Consider the following 17,116-nt stretch of genomic DNA (forward strand, 5'->3'; position numbering starts at 1 on the left):
GATACCAATTATGTATAGTTTATTTGTTTGTTTATATATTTTTATTAATAATAACGGACTGATAAGGGAAAAAGGGGGATTTTTACTTTTACAACTTTTATTTTCTTATTTTTACACATCTTTTTTTTACATTATTACTTTGTCCCACTAGGGGACTTGAGGACAGGAGGCTCTGATAGCTATTCTAATACACTGCACTACATGCGTAGTGCAGTGTATTAGAACTGTCAGCTACTCACTGACAGCAAGCACAGTGGGTCGCAATAACGTAAAATAGGCGCGAGATGATGACGTATAGAATACATCTATGGTAGAGAGCGGCTGCTCTTGCCGTTCTCACAGGCTCTGGAGGACTCAGCCGATGTATGAAAAAAGGAACTTCCGGTAATATTCCTTCCTTCCGGTGTGTCCGCCATTAGATCTAACAGGTATGTTAGTAGAAGTGGCGGATGAAATCGTAATAATATCTCTGCCATCCTTCTCTTGAGCAACTGGTTTAACGTAGAATATTGCGGCTAGATTCTCGCGTGCGTAGCCATGCGGTTATTTCTTGGCGGGAGTTTTTGTAAATTGTGTAGAAGCCGCTAGTAGCGTCCAGGGGTTAGGACGCTATGGCCGCTTGAATGTTGGACGCCTAGTAGAGCTACGTGTTGTATGTCGGCGTGAGGTGTCCTGTTGTGCCGCACTGCCACTTGTAGGTTGCTGTGTACTCGTGCTATGAGCTGCTATCGCGTCTTCATACATTGCTGTGGTGTTACGGCTGCTTGCTGCCCCCTGTAGAACTCCTGTCCACATGCCGCAGGGCTGCTCTCCATTATCGGTGCTCACTGATCTATCATCATGTCTATACTTTGCACTGACGGGGTTCGGTGGCTTTTAGAATGAACAGTACATGAGTATTCAGCTTGGCACACTGGGCTTGTTCACACTTCTGCTTGTTATCCGGTAAAACATGCAACGTGTATAACCCTGCATTGATAATATGCGTTTTCTAGATCAGGCATTAAGAGATCTTGTCAACCAGGGTGTCACTGCAGCAGCGTAGCGTCCAATTGGGGAAGAGAAACTTTAAATACAACGCCATCCTGCAGCTCCACTACCGTAGTAAAATGCGCTAGAAACTTTCTTTGGGCAGCATCTCCGGTTTTGTTTTGATATAGGGCTTCTCCAAGCAATCCTTCCTTTTAGCTGCTGTATCTTTGAATTGATAGTACTGATCCATAGATTATCTTTGCTTATGTATTCATCGTGTTGTCTTTATTTTCAGAATGGCTATCAGGTATCCTATGGCTGTTGGCCTTAATAAAGGCCATAAAGTCGCCAAGAATGTTACAAAGCCCAGACACTCCCGCAGGAGAGGGGTGAGTACAGTACCTCTATTAAATGCTTTAACCCTTTCACGTCACTGATCTGTAGATCTACGTTAGGAAAGTGTTGTTAAAGATGGTGCCCGCTCAGTAGAAAAGCCACCATATCCGTCGGGTCTCTGTTGTGTTGCGCAGCAGAGACCCAGTGGCAATGCATGTGATCAGAAACTTCTGATCACAAGCATTTAATCCGTCAGGTGTGACAACCAGCCTCTGAGGGGTTTTTACTTACCCTTTTGCTTCAGGGCCGGTCACTGGCTTCCACGTGGTGAGATTACGGGAGCTGGTGTACTCCTATAGAAGCTGGGAGCCTTGTGAACGCTCCCTGCCCTGCTATAGGAAGATTGCTATTGAGATCTGCCGGTTGCAGGTCTCTATAGCAATGCACTGATTTTGCCATAAATGGCAATATTGTGATATTGCAGTCTATGGCATAAGCGATCTAATGATCGCAGGTTCACGCCCCCGAGGAGGGCTAAATACATAAAAAAAAAAAGGTAAAATGTTTATAAAAATTCAAATCACCCCCTTTCCCTAGATCACACCTAAAAATAAACACATTATTTATCCCTGCATCCAAAAATACCCGAACTATAAAAATATTTATCCAATACCGTGAACATCGCAGCGGGGAAAAAAAAAGGTAAAAATGGCCTTATCGCAAAAAATGTAACAGTGATCGGAATGCCCAACATTCCCCAAAATGGTATTAAGAACTACATCTTTCCACGTACAAAAAGACGCCTTACACCACTGTACAAAGAAATATAAAAAAGATAAAGTTAGAGGGGTCACAATATGGTGATTCAAAAAGTTGTTGTTTTCAAACTCCTTTTTTTTTTTTTTTTTAAATGTTCTAAAACCTAACAAACTATATGAATTTGCTATCAGCGTGATTGTCATTTTCACCGTACATTGAAACCCATAAGAACATGGTGGATCTGCTGGTTTTTCCAATTCCACCCCATTCTAAATAGTACCACTAGAAAGTACAACTTGTCCCATAAAAATGAAGCCCTCATAAGGCCCTGTCAACGAAAAAGTTATGACTTTTTGAAAATGAAAGCATAAAAATGAATTTTAGGTCCTTAAAGGGAACCTGTTAGTAGTTTCGAGTCCTCAAAGCTGCTGACTGATCTAGGGGAGGGCATTTTAAAAGTACCTTTTTTTTCTTGGTCATGCATCGTATAATCTGTAGTGGTGGAACCTTTGATCACAGAATAAAGAGGCACCAGCAAATCATGTGACCCCTTCACTTCTTAAAGACAGTGACTCATCTGTGTGTGCCTGGTACTGCAGTTAAAAATCCATTCAACTGTATGAGTCCTACCTCAACTTTTTATGTAGATTTGACTGTGTTAAAAAGTAGAGCCTTTCTTTAACCATGTAAAATCCATTGCTGTGAGAACTGTTAAACACTGACAAGTGTCATGTAATTTATTTATTTTTTCTTGTAGCGCCTGACCAAGCACACTAAATTTGTCCGTGACATGATCCGTGAAGTTTGTGGCTTTGCTCCTTATGAGAGACGTGCCATGGAGTTGCTGAAAGTGTCTAAGGACAAAAGAGCTCTTAAATTCATCAAGAAAAGGGTACGTAGTTTGAGCTTGTATTGTGACCTCTTTTTAGTTATGAGAATTGGGGATTTTATGAGGAATGTCATTTATTCAAAACCGTAAAGAGAAAAACAATGGTAAACTATCACAGAAGGGAATTGTCTGGAACTTCGTCATCTGACTTTAAAAGCTGCAACTGCTACAGATGGTGGCAGTTGGATAAAGGGCATTGGGGAACAACGTTGAATTGGTAAACTGGTAGTAGAAGTGATAAAAAGCATGAGTGCAAACACTGCCTCCAGTGAGCTGTATAAAGTAGTGGAAGCTTCGAGCTGACAGTTTCTTTGTGCCGTGTAGGTGTATAATAAAGCAGCACTATTGACTCATTTTATTTTCCCCTTTTAGATTGGAACTCACATCCGGGCCAAGAGAAAGAGAGAAGAACTCAGCAATGTGCTGGCTGCCATGAGAAAGGCTGCAGCCAAGAAAGATTAAACTAAAGAAAATCCTGTCCCAAATAAATATTTCCAAAAAAACTTAGCTGTGTAGATTGCTTTTAATAACCAATTGGGATGATGGATTGTATCCTACACTGTACATATGTACATTACTTTCTCCTTGTATAATTATTGGTGAGGTGTTAAGGCTATGTCAACTTTTATTTTATTTTTTTTTTTAAACTGGTCAGTCTGGTGTAACTTTATAGTTAGTCTTTATTAAAAATTAGCTTTGGTCTTTAGATACAGCTGCTCTGTACTCTGTATACAGAGCATCTGTATGTAGTGATAAATCCTGTTCCGTGGGACTGACTGGTGCATTGACAGAGGGTCCTGCATGTCTCTGATACGGTCGGTCTCCTCTGTAATCTGTAGTACGAAGTTATGAATTTAGGACCCGCTGTCATAGCTTAGATGTGATAGATTACAGGTGGAGCCTGCATGTCCAACGCGCAGGACCTGCTGACACTGAACCAGACAGGTCCGCAGGACTGACTAATTCAGGTAATAGCGAATGATACAGCTGCTCTGTATACAGAATACAAAGCTGCTTTATTTCAAAGTAAAACACATTTTTAATTAAGACTAATTAGAAAGTTACACTAAACTGTTAAGAAGAAAAAAAAATGGGCATTAAAGGTGTACATAGCCTTTAAAGGGAAGCTGTGACTTTGCTTGGATCCGCTAAACCCACCTGCATGTTATACAGCTTAGGGTTTATTGTTCCAAACCTGCCCACGTCTAAATAGTAGTAGGTTTTGGCAATCATTGGTAAATAGATTTGCAAATTACTGAGATTAGTCCAGGAGCTGAACCGTGCGCATTCGCAGAAAACTGAGGAACTGTCCTCTGCTTCATATGCGCATGTGCCCTATTTAACGATGGCGTAACTGCCTGCCTATACAAGTCTATGGGGTGGAGCAGGGAGGGAGGAGACACAGGCTGCTGGTAAGAGTTATGTCACATGGTGCTGGATTCTCAGCTACACTACTCATTAATGCTGTATAATCTCCATGCTGCTGCAGCGTCTATATACTAGTCCTTCTAAATTAATTAGAATATCATCAAAAAGTTTTTCAGTAATTCAATTCAAAAAGAGAAACTGATATATAGATTCATTACACACAGAGTGATCTATTTTCAGCAATTTTTTCTTTTAATGGTAATGATTATGGCTAATAGTTAATGAAAAACAAAAATTTAATGTGTCAGAAAACTAGAATATTAAATAACACCAATTTCAAAAATGACTTTTAATACCGAAATGTTGGCCTACTGAAAAATATGTACAGTATATGCAGTCAATACTTGGTCGGGGCTCCTTTTACATGAATTACTGCATCAGTGCGGTGTGGCATGGAGGCGATCAGCCTGTGGCACTGCTGAGGTGTTATGGAAGCCCAGGTTGCTTTGATAGCGGCCTTCAGCTCGTCTGCATTGTTGGGTCTGGTGTCTCATCTTCCTCTTGACAATACCCCATAGAATCTCTGGAGTTTAGGTCAGGCATATTTGCTGGCCAGTCAAGCGCAGTGATACTGGGGTTATTAAACCAGGTATTGGTACTTTTGGCAGTGTGGGCAGGTGCCAAGTCCTGCTGGAAAATGAAATCAGCCTCTCCATAAAGCTTGTCAGCAGAGGGAAGCATGAAGTACTCTAAAATTTCCTGGTAGACTGCTGCGTTGACTCTGGATTTGATATAACAGAGTGGACATTTCATTTTTTAAATTGGGCTTATATAATCTAATTTTCTGAGACTAAATTTGGGGTTTTCATTAGCTGTTAGGCCTCATGCACACTTCAGTTTTTTCCTTCAGGGTGCTCTCCATTTTTGTCACTGATAGCACCCTGAACCCATTCATTTCAATGGCCCCATGCACACTTCAGTTATTTAAACGGACCTGTTGTTCCGTGCAAAGTAGAGCATGTCCTACTTTGCTCAGTGATTCAAAGACCGTGTGGCCCATAGAAGTCAATGGGTCAGAGAATAAAACGGATGGCACACGGAAGGCTTCCGTGTGCCGTCCGTTTTTGACGGATTCATTGCCATAGCAACGGCTAGGTGAGCAAACGTTCAGACTCGCAGACTACAGTACACATTCATTCCTGAAGATAGGCTCATATTTTCACTCAAACACCCAAAAAAACAAAGTAAGCCAAGCAGAGTCATCTCAAACTGTTCTCTATGCTCTGAAAGCTGCAGAAAACAGCACCAAAAACTTCTTGTAAACTTTCTATGGGTGTTTCCTGGGACATGTGACAGGTTCAAATGAAGTTCACATCCGTTTTTTAAACGGAAACACGGAACGGAAACGGAGTGCACACAAACAAAAATGGACACACTGATGCGTCAAAAACGGCTGAGAAAACTGTGATGGAAGTGTCCATGAGGCCTTAGCTATACTCTTCAACATCAAACCCCTTCCCTTCTTTGGCTACTTTTGACCTTCCTGACAGAGCCTAATTTTTCAAATCTGACATTTTTCACTTTGTGTTAATTACTTCGGGATGCTTTTACCTATCCAAGCGGTTCTGGGATTGATTTCTCGTGACACATTGGACTTTGTTACTGGCAAAATTTGCTCGATACATTCAGTATTTAATAGTGAAAAATACCAAAATTTAGTGAAAAATTGCAAGAATTTAAATATCTGCTTGTAAGACAGGCAGTTAGACCACACCAAATTATTGCTAGGTAAAATCCCCCTTATATCTACTTTTATATTTGCATTGTGTTTTGAACATCCTTTTATTTTTCTATGACATCACAAGGCTTAGAAACTTTATCAGCAATTTCTCGCATTTTCAAGAAAATTTCAAACAGCTATTTTTACAGGGGCCAGTTCAGTTGTGAAGTAGCTTTGCGGGCCTTATATATTAGAAACCCCCAGTAATTAACCCAATTTAAAAACTTCACCCCTCAAAGTATTCAAAACAGCATTTAGAAAGTTTCTTAACCCTTTAGATGTTTCACAGGAATTAAAGCAAAGTAGAGGTGAAATTTACAAATTTTTTTTTTTTTTTTCTAGAAATACATTTTTAATCCATTTTTTTTGTAACGCAAAATTTTACCAGAGAAATGCAACTCAATATTTATTGCCCAGGTTCTGCAGATTTAGGAAATATCCCTAGTGTGGTAATAAGCTGAAGCACCGACCTCAAGCAAAGGAGCACCTAGTGGATTTTGGGACCTTCTTTTTATTAGAATATATTTTAGGCACCATGTCAGGTTTGAAAGGCTCTTGCAGTGCCAAAACAATGGAAATCCCCCAACAGTGACCCCATTTAGGAAACCACACCAAGGAAATTATCTAGAGGTATAGTGAGCATTTTGACCAAACAGGTTCATTGTAGAAATTATTGGAATTAGGCTGTAAAAATGTAAATTACATTTTTTTTCTAAGAAAATGTAGGTTTAGTAATTTTTTTCTCATTTCCATAAGGACTAAAGGAGAAAAAAGCACCGCAAAATTTGTAAAGCAATTTCTCCCGAGTAAAACAATACCCCACGTGGTTATAAACGGCTGTTTGCACATAAGGCACGGCTCAAGGGAAAGAGCACTATTTGGCTTTTGGTGCTCAAATTTGGCAGGAAAGGTTTGTGGAGGCAATGTTGCATTTGCAAAGCCCCTGAGGGGACAAAACAGTGGAAACCCACCACAAGTGATCCCATTTTGGAAACCACCCATTGAGGAAATTATATAGTGGTATAGTGAGCATCTTGAACGCACAGGGTTTTTTGCAGAAATTATTGGAATTAGGCCGTAAAAATTAAAATCTAAATTTTTTTCAAAGAAAATGTAGGTTTAGCTAATTTTTTTTAAATTTCCACAAGGACTAAAGGAAAAAAAGCACCGCAAAGTTTGTGAAGCCATTTCTCCCAAGTAAAACAATATTCCACATGTTCTCATAAATGGCTATATGTACACGGCAGGGCTCAGAAGGGAAAAAGCGCCATTTGGCTTTTGGAGATTACATTTAGCAGGGATGGTTTGCGGAGGCCAGGTCACATTTGCAAAGCCCCTGAGGAGACACAACAATGAAAATGCCCAAAAACTGACTCCATTTAGGAAACTACACCCTTGATGAATTTATTTAGGGGTGTAGTGAGCATTTTGACCCCATAGGTATTTCATAGAATTTATTAGAATTGGGCAGTGAAAATAAAAAAAAATCCCTTTTCTTCAATAAGATGTAGCTTTAGCTCAAAATTTTTCATTTTCTCAACAAATAAAGGAAAAAAAAAAACCACCCACATTTGTAGAGCAATTTCTGCCGAGTACGGCAACACCCCATATGTGGTAATAAACTGCTTTTTGGGCTCACTGTAGGGCTCAGAAGGGAAGGAGCGGCATTTGACTTTTGGAGTGCAGATTTTGATGGATTGGTTTCTGGTCGCTATATCGCATTTGCAAAGCCCCTGTGGGATCAAAGCCGTGGAAACCCCCCAGAAGTGACCACATTTTGGAAACTATACCCCTCAAGTTATTCAACTAGGGGTGTAGTGAGCATGTTAACCCTGCAGGTGTTTTGCAGAAATTAGTGTGCACTCGATGCTGCAGAGTGAAAATTTGATTTTTTTTTCCATAGATATGCCAATATGTGGTGCCCAGCTTGTGCCACCATAAAAAGACAGTTCTCTAATTATTATGCGGCACTCACCTGTTTTGGCTCCTATACGTTATTTTGTTGTGACATCTAGCTAGAATAAAAGCATGTAAACAAAAAAATTTTTGAGTTAGAATTAGCCTGCCTTCAAACCCTAGTCGATAACTCCCCAGAAAAAGACACTGATATGATATGTAAGACAAGTGAAATGGATCACTTTAATGGTGGAATTACTTCAACTTTTTCACCCCCTATAGCACCAGGGAGTAGTATAGACCTCTTTTCCATAGCCGTAAAAAAATGAAGTGGAATTAATTTTGTATAAAACCAATGGTAATATTCCATAAAAAGAAGAAAGAGCTCTGAACTCATTAAAAAAGATGGATAATGTCATTATAAAGAAAGCAGATAAGGGAGGTAATATTGTCTTAATGATGAGAATACTACCTCTCCGAAGCTTCGAGAAAGTTGTCAGACAGGAGTACTTATTCAAAATTAAAAAGCGATCCTACTCACAAATTTCAATTAAAATCCTTCTTGAGGAAAAATTTAGAAAATGGCTGTCTATCGCAAAAATGGCATAAAAATTATACTAAACCATCATGGTATTTCCTCCCAAAAATCCTCCGGGCCACCCAATTGTTTCGGGAGTGGGCTCCTTATCTGAGCCCCTCTCTAAATATATCGATTGGCTTTTGAGGCCATTACTGAAAAGTATTCCATCTTACATAAAATACACTAATAAGTTTCTAAATGCTATACATTTTTTTAGATGGGAAGAGGATTTCTACCTCACTTCCATAGATGTTGAAAGTCTTTACACCAAAATTCCCCACGATGTAGGTGTCGATACAGTTAGAAATGTTCTCTCTTCAGCAAATAAGAGTGAAAATTTAATCTCTTTTGTTTGCGATGCTCTTAATTTCATCCTTACCCATAAGGCATTTACATTTAATGACACCTGGTGTGTACAAAATAACGGTACCGCAATGGGAACTCCAGTAGCTTGCACTTTAGCTAATATCTTCCTAGGGGTTTTCGAAGATAGATACATCATTACCCATCTAAATCCCTTACTAACAAAAATTAAACTGTTCTTAAGATTTGTTGACGATATCTTTATGATCTGGTCCAGAATTGGAGTTTAGTCTTTTTGTCGCCTATTTGAATGATTAATAAAATGAATATGAAATTCACAAGCAAAATTTACCCTATGGAATTAGACTTCCTTGATGTGAAATTGACAGTTAGGGGAAACACATTGCATACAGAAGGTTTTAGAAAAACAACTGCTACAAATTCATTATTACGATATAACAGTTTCCAAGAAGGCAATTCCATACGGTCAATTTATAAGACAGACGTATAAATGGTACTGAGGAATCCTTCATTAAACAGGCGAATGCTTTGAAAAAAACTCCTCTTGGAAAGAAGCTTTCCACTTCTTTTAGTGAACACCACCTTTATGAAAAATCAAAGTGACCTATTCAAATCAAGAAGACATAAAAAAAGAAATAATATAACTAAAGAAGAACAGAGATTCCGCTTTACTTTTAACCCCTTCCCGCCCAATCACGTTACTGTACGTGACAATCGGCTGTGTTTTCCCACCTTCTCACGTACAGTTATGTGACGACACTAAACTGTCACCATGTCAGATGACATGGCGACAACGGGCAGATCGCGGCGGCAAGTGACAACAGACACTCACCGCTCGCGGGCACAGGACCAATCAGAGCGATCCTGTGACATTGATGGCTCATCACCAGCTTCGACAAGCTCATTTTTGTCAGAGAGCTTGTGTGAGTCGGTGTGCGAAGACCTGTCAGAAAGTAAAAGAACAGTGAATTGCACTGTTCTAGATCTCCTCAGGTCCTCCCAGATCTCTCCTGTCCCAGTAATTAGAGAATAGCCCCTAAATCGCCCACCCATTACCCCAGTGAAATTACTGCGCCATATTATTTTAGGCAATAGCCTAAATACCCCCAGATCACCCCCTCTCTGCCCAGTGAGAGAACATTGAGCCGTGTCAGTGTCCAGTATGATCCACACAGATCGCCACCATTCACTGTTGCCGTGCCACATACAGTGACAGTTTTACGCATTGATCCAGTCAGTTCCATCCCGCTCCTACATTTTTGACAGCGCCAGTTTTCTTTCTCGTTAATACAAAAAAAAATATATATATATATATTTTTTTTAGGGACAGTTGAGTTTTAAAATCATATCTGTTACGTTGTAGTGTGCATTACAGCAATATGGCGCAGATATTTTATATCCCAGGGGAGGCATACGCTCTGCTATGCTCGGATACAGACTGCTAGCGAGGATGAAATGCAGTTCGAGCTGACATCTTCGTCTAGCGAGTCTTAAGAGCCGCCCCCAGCAGCACAGAAGAGTTGCTGGTTCTAACCAGCCCCCCGATAGTGAGGCGATATGGATGCCTGCTACAAATTATGCCCCCCAGGTTCCCGACTTCACCGCATCCTCGGGAATCCAAGTGGAGACCGCGGGGTTCGGAGAGTTTGATTTTTTCAAATTTTCTTTCTCAGCTGAATACATAAATTTAATGGTCAAACAGACTAATTTATATGCGGAACAATTTCTCGCCCACATCCTACTATTCCAAAGGCCAAATTTGGACCCCCACAAACTCAGAGGAGCTTTGCAAATTTTGGGGCCTGTTACTGAATATGGGCCTCATAAAGAAACCCAGCATTAGGGACTACTGGTCATCGGATGTCCTATATAATACTCCCCTGTATGGCACCATTATGACCAGAAAAAGATTTGAGGTCATCCTCAAATTTCTGCATTATGCAGATAATACCTGCTGCCCACCCCCCAATGATCCAAATTATGACCGTTTATATAAACTAAGGCCTGTCACCAACCATTTGAATCTAAAATTTGCCCAAATTTACACCCCAGGTAAAAATATTGCGGTCCATGAGTCTCTCGTCAGTTTTAAGGGAAGGCTCCACTTCCGTCAATACCTCCCAAATAAAAGGGCCCGGTATAGAATAAGGCTGTATAAGATCTGCGAAAGTTCCATCGGGTACACACATTGTTTCCGGATTTATGAGTGAAGGGATTCCAAAATTAATCCCCCAGAGTGCCCCCCTTCCCTTAGTGTCAGCGGAAAAATTGTGTGGGATCTTATACACCCGCTACTTGGCCAGTAATATGTTTATATAGACAATTTTTATAACAGCATACCTCTCCAAAAGTGACTTTTGGCAAGAGCGACAGTGGCCTGTGGCACAATAAAAAAAAATATCTAAGGGCCTCCCCAAATCCCTCCTGGGCCAGACATTGCAAAAAGGAGAAAGCAAAGCAATGTGCAGCGAGAATATGCTGCTAGTGAAATATAGGGACAAGAAAGATGTCCACATTCTATCTAGCATCCATAAGGATAGCAGCATCCACATTCCAGTTTGTGGTTCCAGCACCACAACTGCCAAGCCTGCCTGCGTACTGGATTATAACCGCTTTATGGGAGGGGTGGATCTATCTGATCAGGTCATAAAGCCGTATAAGGCCTATACGCAAAAGTAAGACCTGGTACAAGAAGCTGGCAGTCCACCTCCCCCAAATAGCAATGTATAACGCATTTGTGGTGTCCATATACGCCTGCAATAGAAATACATTTCTCCAATTTCAGTAGACCATTATCAAGGCCCTTTTGTGTAATAACCCAGAAGGCAAGGGCACTTCTTCGTGAGATTACAGTTGCTGTATAATCCCAGGCCAGCACTTTCCCTCAGTAATACCCCCCACTGAGAAGAAAACAAGACCCCAGAAAAGATGTTGGGTGTGTTCCGAAAAAGGCTTTAGAAAAGACACTATCCACCAGTGCGAGACATGCCCCACAAAGCCAGGCCTATGCATCAATGAATGCTTTAAACTTTACCATACCTCCACTGAGTTTTAGATTATTTTATTTATACACCCGTTCATTTTACAAGTTGGCCATTCTAAATAATAGATTTTTGAAGCTGAGTAATTTTATTTTCATATGTTTTTGCCCACTTACTAAAATTTAAAAGAAGCCCAAACAAAACTACAAATTCTTACTACACCCCTAGATGAATACCTAAAGTGGTTTCACGTTATAATTAGTCACACCAAATTATATATTATACATATATTCTTATATATACACGTCATACATTGAGCACCTTCACCTATTTAATTATTAATTGCCATTGTATATATTTTTGTTTTTTGGGGAATTCATACATGAATAATACTTTTTATTATTTATTCATACACATTCATTTATTCACTACTCTGTTTATTTTCTTTTTTCTTTTTATTATACTTTTATTTTCATAATTTGCAGAGTCTCTCCAATTTTGTAGTGACCTTCCATGTGTGTATATAACATGCCCCTAGGCATGCATTGGGCCTCCTCCTGTACCCAGGGTCTCAAGCACATGGCCCATGGGCCGCATGCGGCCCCTGAGGCTGTCATTTGCGGCCCGCAGGACACAGCCGCTAGTATCGGCTCTGCTTCAGGACTCTGTGGAAATCCCTGACATCACTGCCCATATATGGACAGTTTTGTCAGGGTCTTCCCCAGATCCAGCACCCCCTGACGAAGCCAGGTGCAAAACGCGCGTTGGGGTGTTGGACAGTGTATCGGCAGTCAAATATGGCTTATGGTGGGTGAGGTCCCGTGTGATATACGGTTCTCGGTTCTCCTTGTTAAAACTACTTGTTTTGATTTCCCTATGGAGTAAATTTGGTTTGACCATTGTAATAATTATTGTTACTATTGGAGTTATTACTGTTCACACAGTATTTGAATGTATAGTATGCTTTAATATTTGTATACATTGACCTGAGCTGCCACCATTTATGCCCTGCCGTATTATATACACTGTCCCTCTGTTGTACTTTATGTACATATGTTTTTATGGGTGTTTTTAAACAATATGTACAACTGTTGTTTTTGTCTAAATAAAGATTTTGTATTTCGTCTACTTATTGATGGATATGGTTTCATTATAGCAACTAAGGGAAGTTTTTTCTGGTGATTAGTAGATGGGTAACAGTTAGAGGAAGTGGTAGGGGAAAAAGTGCTAGTCCTCAACTGGCACAACCTAGTAAATATGGCTGTTTGGCTGATATTAGGGATGCAAGTCCAGAGCCAGCATCACTGCAGCCGGGCGTTGCTCCTAGCAACCAGGACAAGGCCTGCTGTAGGAACAATGGAAGTAGGAGTGCAGCAAAGGTCAGACAGATAAGGATGGTAGAGGATTCTATTATTAGTAGGCGGACAGATAGGGTCATCTGTCGCCGCCAACGTGAATGCCGAACAGTGTGTTGTCTGCCGGGTGCTCGGGTTCGGCGAATTGCGGATCAAATAGATCGATTGCTGGTTGGGACTGGGGAAGACCAGGCGGTCATGGTACACAATATTATCAACATATGTCTCATGGGACTATAGAGTATAAGGGCTAAGTCACCAGCAGGTGCGGTTTTTATTATTGAACTCCCCAGTAGCAATAGAACCTCCAATCAATATTAAATAGAACACAAGAGGAAACGGAGTCAGAAACTATTAAATAATGTAAATTGCCAATGGCATAGAAAAATACAAATTTTATTGGACAATACAGGTAACATGGTTAAAATCAGACTACAAATCAGAGGAAACTGTATATCTCCAATAGTATAGGAGGGGAACTCAGGTCACAATAAGGCAAATAGCACTACAGATACATCTATCGATAATTCTGAGTAGTTGCAGTATAATAGATACAGAGAAAAGATTAGCTGCAAACATGCACAGTGTTGCTACATATATGTCGAGTAGCAGGTAATAAGAAGTAAACACAGTGGTAGACAGAGAAAGTTTCTGTAAGATCAAGCCTGTTATCTAAGTCGACATAGAGTGTTTAAACTGAACCTATCTTAAGTGCAAACACTGGATGTATTGATAGATACGCTAAATTGTGTTACAGGTATTTAAGGTTGCAAACAAATCAATGCTGGTACTGACCCATATGGTTCCACGGCTGTAGTAACTCCCAGGTGTAGAGAGACCCCAACCAGGCGGTCATGGTACACATCGGTACCAATGACAAAGTCAGTGGGAGATGGAAGGTCATTAAAAATGATTTTAGGGAACTAGGAGAGAAGCTAAAGTCGAGGACCTCCAAGGTAGTGTTTTCAGAAATACTACCAGTGCCACGAGCATCACTAGAAAGACAGCGGGAGATTAGGGAGTTAAATAAGTGGCTTAGAAATTGGTGCAGGACGGAAGTGTTTGGGTTAATGGAGAACAGGGCTGACTTCTCTGTCGGCTACAGGCTCTATGGTAGGGGCAGACTGCATCTAAATGGGGAGGGTGCAGCTGTGTTGTGAAAAAGAATGGTTGGACGGCTAGAGGAGCTTTAAACTAGGAAGCGGGTGTTAGATAGAGAACATAGGGAGTGGCATACAGAAGGGGTTAATGGGGATTTAGTGGGGGCTGGGGATAGCAAGCCGAGTAGGGAGGTGACTTGGAATAAATTTGGACCTAAGAATATTAAAGGTGTCGGTAAGATTAAATGTATGCTGGCGAATGCAAGAAGTCTTGCAAGTAAAATGGACGAGTTGGAGATTCTAATGACCGACATGGATTATGATGTAGTGGCCAAATGTGGGGGGCTACACTATATTCAGATGGGATAGAAAAGATAAAAAAAAGCTGTTTGTAAAACCCAGCCTAAGACCAGTCCAGAATGAAGATATTGGGGGAGACTGACAGTGTGGGCAAATATTCATGGAACGGTTAATTACGGTAAACTACTAATTGACGTTTATTATAAGCCATCGAACATAGCGAAACAGGCTGAGGATGAAATGCTGCAACAAATAGAAAAGGCAGCAAATAATAATGGGGTTCTTATTATGGGGGGATTTTAACTATCCTGTAGAAGAGGTCAGCAGCACGTTCAGAAGCTCTCAACCGGAGGGGAGCAAGGTAGAAAATCCCAGCCAGGGATGGTGCAAGCAGCAAAAAGTCCCAGGTCCAACGGGACAACCAATGCACAGTAATAAGAAGAAAAACTGCAGCCCTCCGATATCCAAACAAGTGAAAGTTTATTCACCAAGCATAAAAGAACAGCAACGTTTCAACCCCTATTGGGTCTTTGTTAAGCATGGTGATAGTACATTGGTGCACACTTTATATAACACATGTATTGTGACATCACTTCCTGAACGTGTTAAAACCTCAACAATAGTAAAATGCCCTCTTAGTAAAATTCTCACATAGTGCAAAGAGCATCCACATGATCAGAATCTAATACAGTACAAATACATTTAGCCGTTACCATAGATACGCATCGCGGTCTCACTCTGGGCCGCGCATGCGTATGCGCTCTAGATGGAACTACGAAGTCCGATCAGAGGAGAACAAACAGTCCTCATAGGTAGAGGACACTGTCAAATCTCATACCAAGCCCAAGCGTGGGGAATACTCTGCATGTCTTATCTATTGCATAGTTAAATAAAGCGCACAATCTAAAATGCAACATAACAGAGAAGGCAATACAGTCTACGTATATAATGTTATATAGTAACAGTAAAAAAATGTTCTTTAGATAAGACAGGCAGAGAGAAGACACTCAGGCAGCGATCCCAAAAGACTGGTCAGAATTTTTCAATAGCGTTTTTCACCACAAATGTTGAAGAGTGATTCTAAAAACAAATCCCCATATGATGTCAGTGGCATAAAAATACCTAAAAGAAGAAAGAATTTTTTTTAATATAGCGTAAAAAAGATATACAAAAATTCAAGTAGTCATATGGCTAATCGCCAAACACTCTATCACAACCCTACTACTGATGACGATGTGGCCAGGATCACGCCCACAGACACACACCTAACAGATACCTGTGGTCCTGAACTCCCTGTTCAGCCCCTTAGGCTCAAGGGTATCCAATTCATAGATCCATTTGAGTTCTAATTTTTTAAGCATCTCCTCCTCTCCTCATTGGAGCAACCCCATCAATAATCTTGAAACGTAATTGTAAAATATTGTGTCCAGACCTAATAAAATGCTCAGGGATAGGTAGATCAACCTTTTTACTCCTAATTGTATATTTGTGCTGGTTAATGGGTGTTTTGCACTCCTGCGTGGTTTCTCCCACATACAGAAGTCCACATGGGCATTGTATGACATATATGATAAATTTGGAGTGACAAGAAAATGACTGTTTTATCCTATAGGTTTTCCCTGTCCTTGGATGTACCATGGTGTTTCCCCGCATCATACTGTTGCAATTGCAACATCCAAGGCAGGGAAAACATCCCTCTCTTTGAGATTTGGTTTGAGTTACAGAGCCAATATCCGCACGTACCAGACGATCCCTCAAGTTGGGGGGTCTACGGAAGGACGTAATGGGAGGATCTTCAAATTCTACATTCCCAGGAAAGGTGTCACTTGAGAATGGGCCAGTAATCCCTAAGAATTTTAGAGATTTTCCTACTAGTCGGGGAATATGTAGACACAAACGGAATTCTTTTCAATCTCTTTTTGGAAGAGTTTTTTACCAACAGATCATTACGTTTATAGTTTTTTATCTTCTGAGTCGCTCTTTCTACCACAGGTCTAGGCTAACCTCGCCTAAGGAATTTACCGCACATCTTATCAAGTCTATCTTCTACCACATTGTCCTCTGAGACAATTCTCTTGACTCTAAGGAGTTGACTAAATGGGAGGGACTCCACCGTACCCCATGGATGACAACTACTATAATGCAATAAATTATTGCAATCGGTGGGCTTTACAAATAGATCCGTAACAAGGCAATTACCCTTCTTAATCACAGTTGTATCCAGGAACTGTATCTTATCCCGTGAATGTATCAAAGTGAACTGGAGTTCAGGGAAATGACCATTGATTTCTTCTTGGAACTTCAATAGTTGTATTTCGCTGTGATACCACACAAAGAAGATATCGTCTATGTACCTCATCCAGCCCCCTACGTGTTGGAAGAAGCTGGATGGGTACACAAACTTCTCCTCAAAAAATGCCATGAAGATGTTGGCGTATGTTGGTGCGACATTGGACCCCATAGCCGTGCCTCTGCA

At 40.6% G+C, this 17,116-nt stretch overlaps 1 protein-coding gene across 1 annotated transcript; it reads left to right on the plus strand.

Moving 5' to 3' along the window:
- The first annotated feature begins 321 nt into the window (after positions 1-321).
- RPL36 (ribosomal protein L36) lies at positions 322-3,429 on the plus strand. Its single transcript, XM_075850030.1, has 4 exons — positions 322-428; positions 1,268-1,361; positions 2,825-2,959; positions 3,329-3,429. Exons 2-4 carry the CDS (start codon positions 1,269-1,271, stop codon positions 3,416-3,418), a joined length of 318 nt encoding a protein of 105 aa, XP_075706145.1. The 5' UTR covers positions 322-428; position 1,268; the 3' UTR covers positions 3,419-3,429.
- The last annotated feature ends 13,687 nt before the right edge of the window (positions 3,430-17,116 follow it).

The sequence above is a fragment of the Rhinoderma darwinii genome, chromosome 1 (genome assembly GCF_050947455.1).
Source record: "Rhinoderma darwinii isolate aRhiDar2 chromosome 1, aRhiDar2.hap1, whole genome shotgun sequence".
NCBI classification, from domain to species: domain Eukaryota; kingdom Metazoa; phylum Chordata; class Amphibia; order Anura; family Rhinodermatidae; genus Rhinoderma; species Rhinoderma darwinii.